The sequence below is a fragment of the Drosophila persimilis genome, unplaced genomic scaffold (genome assembly GCF_003286085.1).
Source record: "Drosophila persimilis strain 14011-0111.01,24,50 unplaced genomic scaffold, DperRS2 tig00000652-arrow-arrow-pilon, whole genome shotgun sequence".
Taxonomy (NCBI): domain Eukaryota; kingdom Metazoa; phylum Arthropoda; class Insecta; order Diptera; family Drosophilidae; genus Drosophila; species Drosophila persimilis.
In genome coordinates, this window is record NW_020825329.1 from 609,699 (window position 1) to 626,036 (window position 16,338).

At 37.4% G+C, this 16,338-nt stretch overlaps 1 protein-coding gene across 3 annotated transcripts; it reads left to right on the forward strand.

Annotated features, from left to right (window-relative positions):
* The first annotated feature begins 4,077 nt into the window (after positions 1–4,077).
* LOC6602557 (inhibin beta chain) lies at positions 4,078–12,690 on the forward strand. 3 transcript variants are annotated; one of them, XM_002027542.2, is made up of 6 exons: positions 4,115–4,161; positions 6,680–7,748; positions 8,399–9,397; positions 11,162–11,421; positions 11,494–12,139; positions 12,199–12,690. In XM_002027542.2, exons 2-5 carry the CDS (start codon positions 6,773–6,775, stop codon positions 12,136–12,138), a joined length of 2,880 nt encoding a protein of 959 aa, XP_002027578.2. In that variant the 5' UTR covers positions 4,115–4,161; positions 6,680–6,772; the 3' UTR covers position 12,139; positions 12,199–12,690. The 3 variants fall into 3 exon arrangements, with proteins under 3 accessions (XP_026846875.1, XP_002027578.2, XP_026846874.1); XM_026991073.1 differs by having other exon boundaries at positions 12,203–12,690; XM_026991074.1 differs by lacking the exons at positions 11,162–11,421; positions 11,494–12,139; positions 12,199–12,690 and adding an exon at positions 10,875–11,015 and having other exon boundaries at positions 4,078–4,161.
* Positions 12,691–16,338: the final 3,648 nt, after the last annotated feature.

A 16,338-nucleotide genomic window follows, 5' to 3' on the forward strand; every position in this document is an offset into this window, starting at 1 on the left:
TGTTGGCGAGGCCAGTTTTTAGGACATTCTACAACCATCTACATACGAGTATGTATGTATTTTTCCACCTTCCCTTTAATTTTTCTAAGCGGTGAAAACTCCTTAACACAAACGGAGCCCGCGCTTTATTTACAGAACACCTGTTAGACAGCAGCAACCGTGGCGGTGGTGTGGTGGTGACGTTGATCAAAAACCTACCCTATGATCGCCTTTCCTTTCCTCATTCTGTTTATTCTTGGCGCATACATACATATATGTTTGTATGTATTTGTGACTTTCAGTTAGCTTGTGAGTGAATTCTAAACTTGGGGGGGGGGGGGGCACACATACATACGTGCGAGGTTCAATGATCTACAAAATACTACATACTACAATATACATATTTACATATGTATATGTGTATATTTTTTTACACTTAACACACATTATGTCCTCTTTCAAGACTAGCCGAATTTATCTAATGTAAAACCACGTAGGACGTTGAAAAATGCTGCGTTTATTACTAAAGTCTCCGACACATGACAAAATGATTGGATAATATTCTACCCTCCTATCTAATCGAAATCCTTTCAACACCCTTGCGCTTCAACGGTATTTTTCAAACAAATTAACAAGTAGTTGTGAAATGAGATAAACATTTGTTTTTGAAGATTATATAACTAAACTTTCACATAATCATCGTTTGCCATATTAACGAACATAACAGAAAAAAAATAAACAAACTTTGCAGCAGAAATATAACAAAAGGATATTTGAAAAAAAAAGATTTATTGATCAAAGCGTTGGACTGGTCATCGAACTGCAAGAGTCATTCCTAGAATGGTGAAACAGCTGGCCTATTCTTCATGCAGATCCTTAGCCAGTCAGCAAAGTAATGGTCAAAAGTAATCACATTCACATACACATATATATATGTGTATAAGCGAATAAATGCTTCTCTATAACTACATATATATGTATATCTGTACATAAATTCATGGCACAGACCTACATATGTATGTACAACATGTATGTAGAATTATCCATAGTGCTCGCTTACTCTTTATATGAACAATCAGTACTCATATGTTTTGGTATGAAATTCGGTATTTCAATCGTGGCTCGTGGCTTTTCACGGTCTGCAAGCCAACCGAGACAATTTTTCTGCTGTTTCTTTTGGTTTTTGATGACTGTAGCGCTGCTGCTGCCAACTGCCTTTGTTTTTTCTGTTATGTTATATACTCAGTATTACTATTACTAAGTATTTTTGTTGTTGTTTGTTTTTTTTTTTTTTTTTTTTGTATTAGGACCCCTTTATTTTAACTTTTTTAGAGTCTCGTTTTGCTTTCCTTAAATTGCATTGAAGTTTAATAATAAAAAAGAATGAAAGGCCTTCTGAGACCGAAACATTTTATACTCTTTCAGATCAATAGCTTCTACTAGTCCTCTTCCTTAAAGATAGGTATTCTGTACAAAATTATTATTATTTGTAAGGAATTTGATTCATTCCTTCACCACCTTTGCTATTTATTGCCTCAACTACACATATATGTACAAATGTATATCATTATTACAAGTACAAGTACAATAATTCAAATTAGTAACAATATTTAGCATTAACATTGAAGTATGGACATACATGTGAAAAAGTAGAGTACGTTATATTATATACACTACATTAGATATACTACATTATATACGCTAATAACTCGCAAACGATGAGTCTTTTCTTCTGTCGATATCTTTTAACAGGGTATTAAACTATGTATATGCATCATTTTATTAATCTTCTGACCCTGTAGACTACATATATGTTTGTATATTCTTAATTGCGAAGACAATTCAAGTAGTATCCATCTGCTTTCTCTTTGTCCCTATGTTTCTAATCTTTAAGCTTTGAAATAATCGGAATTGGCTATCACACCACGATAGCATAGTAGTACTAGTAAAAAATGTGAAATTGTAATAAAGATTTCTTTAAAAGGCAAGGTAGAAAAGTAGTAATAATGAATGAATGGTTTATTGCTTCTGATATTTCAGATGACATATAAAAGTCGTCCACTCTCTATAAAAATGCATATGTATATGTATTTTTTCATATTAAGTAAATAAATTTTTCTTGTGCGTATGATAAAAATACTTCTACAAACTTACAAATAGGTGTGTATATACATACATACGTATATATGTATTTATAGAAAGGCAAGCAACGAACCGTAATTCCTTAAACCACTAACACAATCAAGCCCAAACTGCCAGAACGAACACTATGGTGCAGAGTAGAGTAGTGCAAAGATGCCACACTACAGCACAGGCAGGCGAAGCGGCCCAGTGGGTACAAAAAATTGTTGAAAGGGGAACTTACTGACAACCCAAAAAGTGATCTAAAACCAAACAAAAAAAAATACAAAATTATGTTAAATATTTACCTACTTCTCGCCTGTTAAACGGATAGCTACCTGCAATCTTTTTCGATCATTTATAATTTTTTGTATGTTACAGAATGATACTTCTTCATAATAAGAAGCTTTCTAGAGCAGCGATTTTATGACACCTCCCGCGAGAGTTGAGATAAACTTTCAATATTTGCGCTACTCAAAAAGAAGCGTTTTCCACTCCATAAGCTTCTCCAGCTTAGCTTAGCAGAGTACACAGAATCATACAATACACGATCTGATCGGATCATTATTATGTCCCGAATAAAGACAACAATTTTCCATGGATTTTCCGAGAGCGAGATCCTTAACGGAATGTGCGGTATGGGAACATTATATTTTGCATAGTTTTTAAATAGCTCATAAGAATGACATATGAATAAACAACCTGAGTACCGGGTACTCACGTGTGTTTTAGCTTATTTTTATGAAATAGTCACATTCTTTGTCTGTATCAATAGCCATCTGTCCGTCCATCCCTCTTGATAAGCGCCTAGATGTCAGACTATAAGATCCAAAGATTTGTGTAGTAGCGCTGTAAAATTACATATGAATATATAAGCAGATTAGTGTTTATTAAAGTAATGCGATTCGTGTACCGTACCTAGTCATGTCATGTTGCAAATTTCATTCCACAAGGGGGGAAAAACTTTTGTTTTTACCTTTCATGTACGACTATATCACAAAGTGCAAATTTAGGTGCTCCACCAACACCAATGAGCATGAACCTATTTTTGGCGGATTTTTAAATTATGTGGGATTCAACACGAACTCACCTTTTTTTACCACGATCTTATCAAGGAGAATCTTGTTGATGGACGTCATACTAATGCCTAAGACTGCCTCAAATTCATGGACATGACGATCTTGCTCAATAAGTTCTCTTACAGCATAGTTATTTTGTGTCACAACAACTGATTTTTGACGATCTCCTAAAGTGCGTCCTGCCACGAAGGACGTCCACGGTTGAATTCGTTTTTGAAATTAGAAATTGCAAGCACCGGCGTGCATCAATACATTTTAAACTGAGCTTATCTAATCATTCCTTCCTTAAAAATCCACATAATATATGGCTGAAAATCATAACAAGGAAATTTGCATGTATCCGAAAACCAAGCTTTTGTCACAGTAGCGCCCTCCACGAGGGCGAGACGATCTACGTCTCGCCGGCACATGAAAGCGACAAAAAAGCGTCCGAAATAGAGCTTTTGCTATTCGGAACAGTGTTGCAAATTTTGGGAATTTAATATATGTTCATAAGAACAGGTGCCAGTAATTTGCCAAATGCAAATTATCGAAAAAAGTTATCTGAGAAAAGTTAGACACCATATGTAATTCGGCCAAAGTTGAAATTTATGAAAATGATAATGTAAAATTCCAGTAGAGCTTGTTGCGGATGTGGGAATTTCATATATAGTGGCGCCAAATTTTTGTATCTTTGGCGACAGCAGACGATAGGTGGCGCGCCACATTTATGTTAGGAACATAACGTACGTAACGTCTGTTCAGTTTACGTTACGCTGTTTGTTTGGCTACGTTGTTTCCATAAAGTATGCAATGTCATTTAGTAGCAATTTACTCGCGTGAAATATTGCGTACGTACGCGAGAAAACTAAATTCCATTTCTTTGCTCGTCCTTTTCTCTAATAAATAATAAATATTTGTGATCGTAATATATACAAGAAAATTATCTTACAGTGAAGAAGTTTTGAAAAGGCCAATGGCTTTTTCAGAAATCCCCATTAAGGTGAAAACACATACAGTCTTAGGCAATTTTAATAAACATTAGTTGTTCTCTGTGGTTGAATAAAAATAATTGAAATTAATTTTCATAACTACGTAACGACGTAACGACTGTCGACGCCGATGTATTTCGCAGCTCTTTCCGCTAGCACTTATACAGCCGCCACTGGCGTCGCCTTGTCTGAGTGTTATTTAATACCAGTTTCGTGATATTCTAAATCTAAACTTACCCCAAATTCAAGCTAAACGTGAGAAATACATGCATGTGACTAAAATAAAATTATATATTGTATATGTATGTATATATTATAATTATTATTATATATATATATATATATATCTATATATATTTATATATTATATATGGGGAGCGCATTGGCATTGAATTAATCAGCACCTACCCAACCCCCACCCATCCTCCTTTTTCACAATGGCGCCCCAAAAAGTGCGGCGGTGTCTGCGAGCGCGATTCTGTCCGCTTAAGCCTCCGTGATACACGTAATAAATTAATAAGAATAGATGAATAAATATGATATGATGGCTGGAAAACATTTTTAAAATATTATTCTACAATAATTTTGTTTATATTCAAGTAAGAAAGCATTTCGAACATTTCGTTGCGATACAAAGCTATAAAAACAACTTAGTCTGAAATAAAAAAGGCAATCTGATGGACAGACAGACATACTCGGACAGTCACTATTTGATAATTAATTAATTGATAGAATCGCAAACCTGAGTGTTTAAAAAATCGGATCAATTATTTTGAACTTTCTCCAAGTTGGTTTTATCGTTGGGCTATCCTTAGAAACAACGAAGTTGTTACCAACAGCCTGTTTTTAGCGAAAATTCCTATGGCCCGAATGCTGAACTGCGAATAATACTCACTTTGTTATTGTCTCCTGACCCAGAATGGAAATTCTTTTCGAGGGACTGGTAGATGATTATCGTCTGTCGTTACCTGTAATCTTCATCAGTTATATTAGGTGGCGGCTTTGATAGTCGCGGGTGTGCCGCATTTGTCGACCACCGGACTTCTGAAAAAAAAACCCGTTACTTAGTCGGCACAGTAGGGGAAAGAGGGAGCTCTGCGGCTCGCACCTGTTGAAAAGTCTTGCCTCCAGGCCTATCCTCCAGTTTTATTTTGTTTCGCCGAGAAACAACGCGGCGGATGGAAATATCTAGCATATCTAAGCGGAAATATAAAAGGGCCAACTCCAGGCTGTGTGTAAGGATAAGGATAATACGAGTATAACCAATTTTCGGATGTCGAATAGATGCGCGTATCCATTTGTATCTAAAATTTCATTTAAATTAGAAAAATTTAAAACTTTTTCGAGTTGGATTCAAATTCAATTAAGTTTGTGTCTGTCGTGGGAGTTAATGCCGAAACCATAACACGAAATCCTCCACCGTTATTTTGTTGCTGTGCCGTGACCAAGAAAGATAGAATGGCATTAAAATAATTCCTCGTGTGCAGCATACACTTTATTGCAATTAGTTGTGAATGAAGTGTTTATTAAACATGATTCTTACATGTTTTAGTAACTCTAGGTAGCTATGATAGTTAGATAGTTATATAATATGTCAGATACATACATGCTAATCTGCCTGTATGGCCTGTTGTTGTCTGATACCAATACACTCAAAACTCACACCCAAAATTTTAACTGTTTGCTTTCTTACTTTTTCCGCACTCTCTTCCGGGCTGCAATTGGGACGGGAGAAAAAAAAGCCGTTGATTAGTTTATTATCGATCATTATATATTTTTTCTGAAAATATCGGAACGTAAGTTAAACACACAAAAAGGATCAGGTCAGGCAGTGCAGAAAAGATAACGAAATTGGTATTGCTAGATATGTATTGATGATCGGTTTTGTCCTGTCACCCTTTCGTGGAGTGGGTTGGGCTCATTGTCATGAGCATTACAATATGTGTAAAACGTAACAACTTTACCCCGAAAACAAAAATGTGTGTTCCCCCAAAAATTCTACGCTTCTGCTGCTGCTGCTCCATCAGTTCTGCAGAGTGTAAACGAAGAAAAAAGGAAAAACGAAACTTAACTCTCTTAACTTAACTTAAAACTCCAAGTCAATACGCTCGGTCACTGGCAACAAAAGCAAGAAAAGCTACAAAATGCCATTTCATATGCTACAAAAAACACTGGCTGGGAGGGCAAAAACAAGCGCCTTCCCTTTGGAAAGCACTAGAAATCGTTGAGAAACAACAGCAACAAGAATTAGGCCAATAGAAGAACATCGATACACTCTATAAGAAGCTGGGCAAATGAGCAGTGTTGCTAGAGATCGATAACTCATTATCGTGGCGCTTTAAAAATGTGTCACAGATATGACTTTTCTAGTCGTGGCTTGTTAACGTTCGACTATCCTTAGAAAAATGTTAGCACGATGCACAAAGCGATGTTCTAATACAATCGATTCCTATATATCTTTTTATTTGGTTTTGCTTTTGAAAGCTGACTTTCGAATAAAACTCACATTATTATTATTTTTGTCTCCAGACCCAGAATGGAAACTCTTTTCGATGGCCAGTAGATTTTTACCAGGAAAATACAACCGATGATTATAAATTGCTATAAGGGAAATAGAGCAACATGGAAACAGGGAAAAGATGCTTCTACAATTGCCCATGCCTTTGCTGTCGCCAGGGATGCTGCGTCATTGTTGTAGGCTGCTGTTGCTGCTGCATCAACATCCACTGCTGCAACAAATGCAGCTCGAGGACTAGCTACTCTCCACCGCCACTAGCACGGAAAAAAGCTTGTGGTACTGGTGGTTTGGTCGTATCCGTTGTAGTGGGTACAATTATTGCGCTCGCACGTTGGACAACGGCCATAGCAACTCTTATATCAAGCTGCATGCTACTAGAGCTCTGTGGAGGTGGGAGCTGTACCAACAACAAGCCCGTTCCCGTTCCTACTGCAGCCAGTGCCAGTGTCAGCAGCAATTCGGATGCCAAGCTTAAGTCGCTTTATGGCCATAGTTTATACGATATCACCAATGATCAGCAACTGAAATCGAAGAACCTCTGCAAAATGTTTTGCAACAGTCGCAATCGCAAGCGACAGCGGAGAAGAAGAAGACGACGCAGGCGTAGACGACGTAGGCACAGCCATAATGGCAGCAGAACGGATAGCAACAAACAGCAGCAACAACAGCAACAGCAGCACCAAACGCAACAGCAGGAAAGCATATTTCGACAAAGACTTAGTCATAGCCTTCGCGCTGACACATGCGCTTCCATAGATGCATTCGAAGCGATTAACGCAACTGTACCAAAAGCGAATCGGCTACGAAGCACGCCAACAAGAAATGTTCGATTATCCTCTTTAAAAGCTATCATATCGTCGTGGCCGTCGGGGAATAGCAGCCCAATACGTCACTGTTCGAAGATTAAACGTAATCGAGCCAATCTCATCTGGCTGCTCATTGGACTTGTCTGGTTTGAGGTGAAACTAATTAACTGCAATGCCATCGGAAGCAGCAGTAGCTATGGCTCCAATTATGTGAATCATAAGGGATGTACCATATGTCATGAGGAAGGCAAAGCCAATTTCTACAGCGATAAAGGTAAGTCTCTGCTATAGACTTGCGTTTTTATATATATTTCCAATCAAAGCATAGAAACGACATATAAAACATAGGGATGAAATCAAAAATGTTTTTTTAAAAGCTATGTTTAGGACATCTTATCTGTATTCGATTCTAATCTATTCTATTCTATTCTATTATTAGATACATATACATTTTATTATTATCAGTATAATGAATCCTTTAGACATTGCAGAGAAACAAACGAATATTCAACGTAGATTTTCGAATTAAATAGTTTTAAGTCCATGCGTATTAAAAAGAATACTTTTATTGTCCCATTGGATTGGATTGCCTTTGATTAAACAAAATACAATTATATTTTATCGTGCAATCCTTTAAGTAATTTCTTTCCCTTCAGCTGTCATACATACCAGCATATGTATATTACACTAATACAATTACAATAAATACTTATACTTACTGTTAAGCATAGTAAAAACAAATATGGATGACTTTGAAGATAGATCGTTATTATGTCAGTTATAATCTCCCAGCCTTTGTTTCTTGCTAAGTAATGTAAATTTTACTTTAACTATTAAACATATCATACACACCATACAGTACTCCATACTACAATAAAACTTTTGTAACTTACATAACACTTTACAATTATCACATTTACACAGATAATCCACACACAGACTACAACAACTACAACAAGTACAATAACAACAATTATTTCTACAAAAAAACTAATCGACCCCATAATAATATTGCACCGAGCGACAGAGTTCGCTTAGAGTCAATTAAACGGCAAATTTTGACGAAGCTTGGCCTTACCCATAAGCCAAACGTATCTCATCCTTTACCCAAGCAATTTATTTGGGAAACAATATATCGGGCAGACGGTGGAAGGATGGCTTCTAACGATGCATTTGACAGCAGTAGTAGCGATTTCGATCAGCGTTCGCGATTGCGGGAACTATCCCCATCCGAAATACATAGGTTCAATGAACGAGACGGGACAGTTTTCGCTACTAGTGATCCAGATCCTCATCAGGATCGATATCGCTCTCCGGTTGCATATACTTTTAACGTCAGTAGAAGTCATATATATGAAAAATTCATGAGAGATCGAACAGCGATCCGAGCAAGGCAAAAGAATCACGAAGACGATGTGCGAAGTATAACCTTAAAGAATTGGCCAGATATACGCCAGATTAAAATTAACTCTCGCAGTGGGTCTACACACCAGCCCAAGAATATCCATACCACTGCCTCTAAGCCCCAGAGAAATGGTCATGGCAGTGACAGCAGGAATAGCAATGGCATCGGTGACAGAAAAGGCAATTCGAATGCGTTCAGCAAATCTACATATCTGATAGATATAAATCGTAGTAGTGATAGTAGGGCCAATATTGGCATTAACGGCGGGATCAAACCAAATGATCATGTTTATTTTAACGATTACAGTGTTCAGGTCCATGACAAAAGCCAGTACGAGCCGCTACATGGAAGCAGCACCAGAAACGGACAACATCCAATGAACATAGACTTTTTCAGCGGTATTGAACAGGATGAGAAACCAAAGCGGAACGACGACTCGGTTATGTCAGACCAGGAAAACTTTGATCGTGAAGACTTCTTTGGGAACACTCAGGAAATAATTACGTTTGCTGAAGAAGGTAAGTGAACTGATAAGTGATAAGTGACCCGGAATGCACACGACAAGAAGCCATCCCTTTCTTGCCCATCCCCATATATACATCTGTATGTATTATATAGAAAATCGACCTTTCGTAAGATTTCTACGATTAATTTTAAAAGCTCAGTGTGGAGCGATTGCACGTATTAATGGTCTCATCTCATTTTTAAGCACTAAACTCTATTTAGTTTTTGTTTTACTTATTTATTTATTATATTGGGCAACCGCTCGTGCTCTGAATTCTCTAGGTAACCAATCCATAGACCCTGTAATCGTCGCCAACATTATGCAGTAAGATACTGGCATATACATATGTATGTATGTATGAATTGGAAACTCATGTGGGAAATGCACACATTTAAATAATTTGTTTGTTTTCCATGTGCATAACTATGTATAAGAACGTACATATGTATGTACATACATATATGTATATGCACATATCTGAACATGCGTTCATGCATACGTACATACTTGTGTACATTCGTGACCCCATGCTCATTTCAATGTAATATCAAATGTCAGTTTGTGGCCTCTTATGTAAGAACGTCTGCGTCTAGACTAACACCGTGACAACCCTTAAAACACTTATGTCGTCTAAGTACTTTAGTTATTGCAGACAGAGACAGTGGCAGTGTCTGTTTTATGATGTTCGGTGAAGTACTTTCACAATTGTTGTAAGAAGTGAAAGGAACACCAACATACAATTAAGACGGTTAATAATGGATGGACTAACTTTACATTAGGCAGAATTCCAAAACTGCAAAGTCACGAGTATGTAAAGGATTAAATGTACTTATGTTCAGTTATTTATTTATTAAATTAATGAACAAGTATCTGCTAATTATGGACTAATATAATAATACTAGATAATAATAGAACTAACGATAAATACAGGAGAGAAAAGAAACAAAACAAAGTTTTAAAAATATGATAAATTTAGATAATGGTAAATATTAAATAATACAATTTTAGGGAATATTTCGTAGGATATGGTATGGCATAGAACCATAAAAGGTTCAAGCTCGGCGTAGCTGACCTATCTAAGAATAGTAAGTGGATAGTCCGGAAAATTACGGGTAGGTCTGGAAGGAACCCTTAAAGCCGCAAAGTCAATCTGTCCCAAAAGGGTTGGGGAGTCCACAATCCTGAATAGAGAAGAAACTTGTGCATAAATATGAGCAACACTATTGCATATTCTGCCAACTGGGAGTTCAGTTTCGATTAAAATATTTTCAAGCAGATTCAATAAGAATTTGTCGCTCTTTTTTTTGTGAGCTATACACACTAGAACAATACTCCAACATCGGACGTACCTTTTGACGCAACTTTTGACCAACGCTTGATAAATGCTAAAAACCCTTAGCTATATTTAACGTTAAAGCAATATGACTGTAAAACATAACTTTTGATCGAAGATGACTCGAAGATCTTTTGATTTTGAAATTTGACCCAAGACATGATGCCTCAGGAAACCAAATGGAGCGCGACGGTGGAAAGTCATAAGTCATAATGGTCCACCTGAGTTTGAAAGAACTTAAAGGGTAGCAGGACGTTTAAAACGTACAACTTAAGTGTTTGGTGTACAATTGGGTGCTCAAAAGGTAATACATTCTTAATATTTGAAGTTCATACATTTAAAAAAAATTTAAATTTAGTCTTAATCAGTTTCAGACTGTTTTAAAATTTTTAATGTTTAATGTAATTGATCTTTTCAAATTTTGTCTATTTTTATATCCTATAGGAACACAATATAGACAATATCGAATATTGGAATTTGCTCCACAAAAAGAGCGTGTTCCTAGCCAAAAACTATACATACGCAGCGCCCAGATACACATACGCATCGATAAACCACCCAGTTACTGGGATGCAAAACCCGACGCAGATTTTCAGGTTGAACATTTGGCAAACGGTAAACGGAAGTGGCAATCCAAGGGCTCACGCCATAGAATTAAAATCTGGGTATTTCAACTGACAGGAGGAATTAATATTACTGAGAAGGTGAATTGAAATGAGGAATACATACTATAAATTGGCCTACCTCAGATACAACACAATAATTATCATTTTCAGGGAATCGACCAGGCGTTCCTGTTCCGTGCATCCTTTAATGTAGACACCAAGCACCTGGGATGGCAGAAATTCGATCTGACTGAAACAATCCGCAAATGGTATAGCCAAAACAGTGAAGAAAATCTACGACTGTTGATTGACTGTACCGGGTGCGGTCGCCTCTACTCACTTCAATTATTTCGGATTTCCATGCCAAGTTCTAACTCAAAAATTGATAATTCAGCCCATATAAATCCTAATCCAAATCGACCATTTCTCGTGCTTCATACTGAATCCACAAGGAACCGACGTGTAAGGAGACGTGCCGTGGATTGTGGGGGTGCTTTAAGTGGGCAATGCTGCAAAGAGTCATTCTATGTATCCTTTAAGGCCCTGGGCTGGGATGACTGGATTATAGCGCCCAGAGGATACTTTGCAAATTATTGCAGAGGTGATTGTACGGGACCTTTTAGGACACCCGATACCTTTCAAACATTTCATGCCCATTTTATAGAAGAGTATCGAAAAATGGGGTTACTAAATGGTATGCGACCATGTTGCGCCCCAGTTAAGTTCTCCAGCATGTCTTTAATATATTATGGAGATGACGGTATCATCAAACGTGATTTACCGAAAATGGTTGTTGATGAATGTGGATGCCCATAACGTAAGATTTAATATAATATTCATATTTACAACCGATTAATGGATTACACCTTCTTGTAGATAGCTTTTCAACGATATCTGCCTTTAATTACTCGATTTTCCGTCCGGTGAATTTAGGAGCTTTCTGCCGTATTTTATGGCAAATAATAAAACTATGTGTGCTCCTACATTATATTCTTAAATAAGAAAAAACTTATTGTTATTCGAATAGATTAGACTCAATTGAATTTTATTATAAGTTAGAGTAATGATGACAATATACTTATATATGTATATATATTTAATATCTTATTCGAAATTACAAAAGTGCCTAAATTAGCAACAAATATAATACCTAAAAGTGCATGCAAATTTATATTCAAAGAATTGATATTCAAAGTTGGTGAAAACGCTCTCTTGGCACTAAGAAATTTACTCTTGCCTGATATCTATAACACATTGGAGTCTTAATAGAATATTGAAAACAGATAATATTAAAAAGCATACACAATTAAATTAACATAAACAAATACCCCGATTTTTTCTTGACAGCGTCTACATATTGTAAATAAATATTTTCGCATGTTGCGCATAGAGAATTTTCCTATTAGCTCTCAGAAAATATATACATGAATCTAAAAAAAAATCATAAAGACACTTATAATATGTTTATACCCATATAGTAATAGGAGTGTAAGTTTTGACTATTTATTTGCTACATCCGATAGCTGTTCTCGTCATTTTATGTCTGTCTGTCCGCCGTTTTATATGGAATGGACTAGCTTGTCTCTCAGTGTTTCAGTTTAATCTAAAGACAGTTTAAAGATATTTTTTCCGCCCGAGTATACTTGTCGGAAGCGCCAAGTTCGGATCACTATGTAACTAAATTACCGAACGAAATGTTTTCATGCGGGCTTAAGCCATAATAACAAAATACTTATATTTGATATTAGAAATTGGGGATATTATAAGCAGCTTATAGGTTATTTTGTCATTTGTCTGCTGGTTACGTAAAATTAGAAATGGTTTTACTTAACGGCTACCGTTAAAGATGTATGCTGTTGTATGTGAGACCATAGCGTAGCAGCGATAACAAATGCAGTTCTTAAAAACTAATTAATATTCTTTGTGATTAACATCAATTACACTTACGCGTATTTATGGACTTATAATTCTAATTCTTTGATCTTTTTTAAAACTTTGTAACGATTTAAAAAAAAGTAATATAAAATATAACTAACTATCTATGAGTCTGCGTTAGATGAATTCTTGTATCTTAGAATTCTAGATCCCTCAGTTCAATTATCTAGACTTCGAGTCTTGGAAGGCTCTTTGAGGCAAATCAATCTCTCGAACAAAAGGGAATAAGATAAATAGAATATATGATTCAATGAGTTTCAATCGATTTTGACAATGAATAAAATAAGTTGTGAATTTAATATTGACGATTTTGTTTAAAGATCTATAAATTAGATTATGTGTGAAACAAAGCATCGTACCATTGTCGTAGCTCGCATCCAAGGTTTTTGCAGGTTTTTATTTGAGCGATAACTTTGAGGTTTTCGGGCTTATGGCACAGAACTGCGACTTTATAAAAAGTCTAACGGGAAAAATCGCACGCTCTCTAATTTACATCCGTACCCTCTAGTCTCCATGGCAAAATTTCAATTGTGTTTACAGAAATTTGGTAAGTAGCCTTCCTGTTGGAACCATATAATTTCATTGCAATCTTCAATGCCTATAAAAAAGAAACATTATCAGTTATCAGAATTATCAGGACAAAAAATCGTTCTCTTTCGTAGTGATCAGACGCGTTTTTGTTTTGCGCTCGGCATTTTTTCATTTTGTTTTGAATAAACAGCCGATGTTTTCCTAAATAAACTTTAATTAACTTCCTAACCAGCCTACAATCTGGAAACCTATTCTATTCCGCGAGTGCATGCCTTTTGATTTGTGTTAAAGCATTATTTAACTTTTTATTTTTCGGGGTCGGCTTGTCTTGTTTGTGTTCTTGCAGTGAGTGAGCACGCATTACATTGCATTGCAGTCCGCTCTCGTCTGGTAGCTTTTGTTGTGTTATCACTCTCTCCCAATCACCTTAACTTAAATAACTGTTCTTTCTCTCTCGCTCTAGTAACTTTCTGTTCAGTAGCTCTCTCTCTCTCTCATTAGCTGCTGCTGCAACTGTTCTCCTCTCCTCCTATTAGTGTTTTTCTGGCACACTGGTTTGATAGCCATTTGTTTTGAAATATTATTTGATTTTAATTTTGTTTAAACTTTGTATTATGGAGTTTTCTGTTGTATGCGCCAAAAAATCATGCAATAAGCAGATCACCCACGATCAGCCGATTGTCCCCTGCTGGCTCTGCGACAGCGTAGTGCACACAAAATGCGCTGGAGTGGCATTGGGAGTGATGCCATTTCAAAACGTAATGGTTTGCAGTACAGTTGCGGAGCATGCCGTGCGGTGGAGAGAGACATGGTAGCTTTTATGAGGCAGACGCGGAGTGGCTTTAAGAAGCTGACCGTTGGTTTTAAAAAACAATACAGTCGGCTCCTAGCCATAGAAGCTCAGTTTAGCGGTTTAAAACTGCTGAATGAGTCTCCGAGGTGCAAAAAGGTCACTCTGCGGGATCTGCAAGTGCCAATAGTCGCTCAGCCGCTCGTTGCCGAAAATCGGACTCCGACCACTCAAAGTGTACAGCAGCTGATTTCGTTTGCCACCCCAAGGGCAACGACAGCTGCTGGCAATGCAGATTCGGTTGCCGAATTCATCGCTTCGGAGTACGGAGTACGGAGTACGCAGTACGTCTGCAGCGTCCGTGTTCGTAGTGTCCGCAAGCTCACTAGTTGTCCCGTCCATCCCGATCCCACCAGTAAATAGACCTTCCGGACCTCCGGATATTGCCACCACAGGTACTAGGCCTGTGGTGTCCAAACCACTGATGGGAGTCCCACCAACACGACAAGTTTTTGTCTCACGGCTGGCCCCTGACCTCACATCGAATGATGTAATTGCTTTTATTCAACGCAGAATAAAAGCCATGGGTTTAAAGGTGGAGAAGTTTAATTTCACTTATGCCAGGGAGATATCTTCGTGCAAGATAAGTTTCTCCCCAACTCACTTTGACACCATTTGCTCTGCCAAATCTTGGCCAGACCATTTGGTGGTGAAGGAGTTCAAGGCTAAGAAGAAAAATAGGCCCCCCATAACACTTACAAATCATCCCAAAGCGCCATCCTCATCTTCCCGTCCTGCTTCCACCCTTCCAAAAAACTAACTTCTCTTAGCTCAGCATTCTTTTCCGGGATAGTGTTGCACTTCCTTCCCACGTTATTGTGTTTACTGAAACCTGGTTAAAGCCGGACATTCTTAGTTCCAAGGTTTTGGCAGGTCGGTACACAACTTTTACAAAGGACCGTTCGTCTCGACGTGCAGGGGGGGTTCTAATTGCACTGGACTCTTACTTCACGTCGGAACACTTCACAGTCCAAGTTCAACAGGAACTGGAATTCCTGTGTGTAAAACTGATTCTTCCCGCTTTCGCTATATTCATTACTTGCTCGTATATCCCACCTTCTTCGGATATTTCAATTTATGAGCAGCACTTGTCCGCTTTAACCGCTGTTTCTTCCTCGCTATCTGATAAAGATCGTATGATAGTTCTTGGTGACTTCAACTTGCCACGAACTGTTTGGTCTTCGGTAAACGAGTCTAGTAACCTAGTGCCCATGTCACGACATGACTTTGTTGACGGCTTGCTTAACGTGTCCCTTTCTCAAGTCAACCATGTGAAAAATTTCTTGGGTCGATTGCTTGATCTGTGCTTTGTGTCGGATCCGACCATAGTGTTGTTAACCCGAGCCCTTCCGCTCACTATACCTACTTTCAAAGTGTCGCTATATATAAGACCAACTGTTTTGGATCGGTCGAGTAGGCCACCTGATCGTGTCCGCTAATAACCTAATAAGGGATTTTGATTGCTCCGCTTTGTATGTGTGCACTAATGTCATAACAGACACAAACATTTTTTTCAAATGCTGTCGGCACATTTTTTGATTCTTGTGTCCCGCATTCTTGTCCGACTAGATCTGGAAAGCCCCCTTGGTTATCAAAGTATTATCCAGTCTAAAAAACCTAAAATCAAGACTTCATACAAAATTTCAAGAAGTTGGTTCTTCTACTTCTCACTCTCGCTATGTAATAGCTCGGTCAAAATT

What these genes read in the sequence shown, in the direction of transcription:
- LOC6602557 (XM_002027542.2), top strand. Translation starts at nt 6,773, where the DNA reads ATGGAAACAGGGAAAAGATGCTTCTACAATTGCCCATGCCTTTGCTGT. An exon ending in AATTACGTTTGCTGAAGAAG is followed by an intron (nt 9,398 to 11,161) that starts GTAAGTGAACTG and finishes TATATCCTATAG; the next exon opens with GAACACAATATAGACAATAT. An exon ending in GAATTAATATTACTGAGAAG is followed by an intron (nt 11,422 to 11,493) that starts GTGAATTGAAAT and finishes TATCATTTTCAG; the next exon opens with GGAATCGACCAGGCGTTCCT.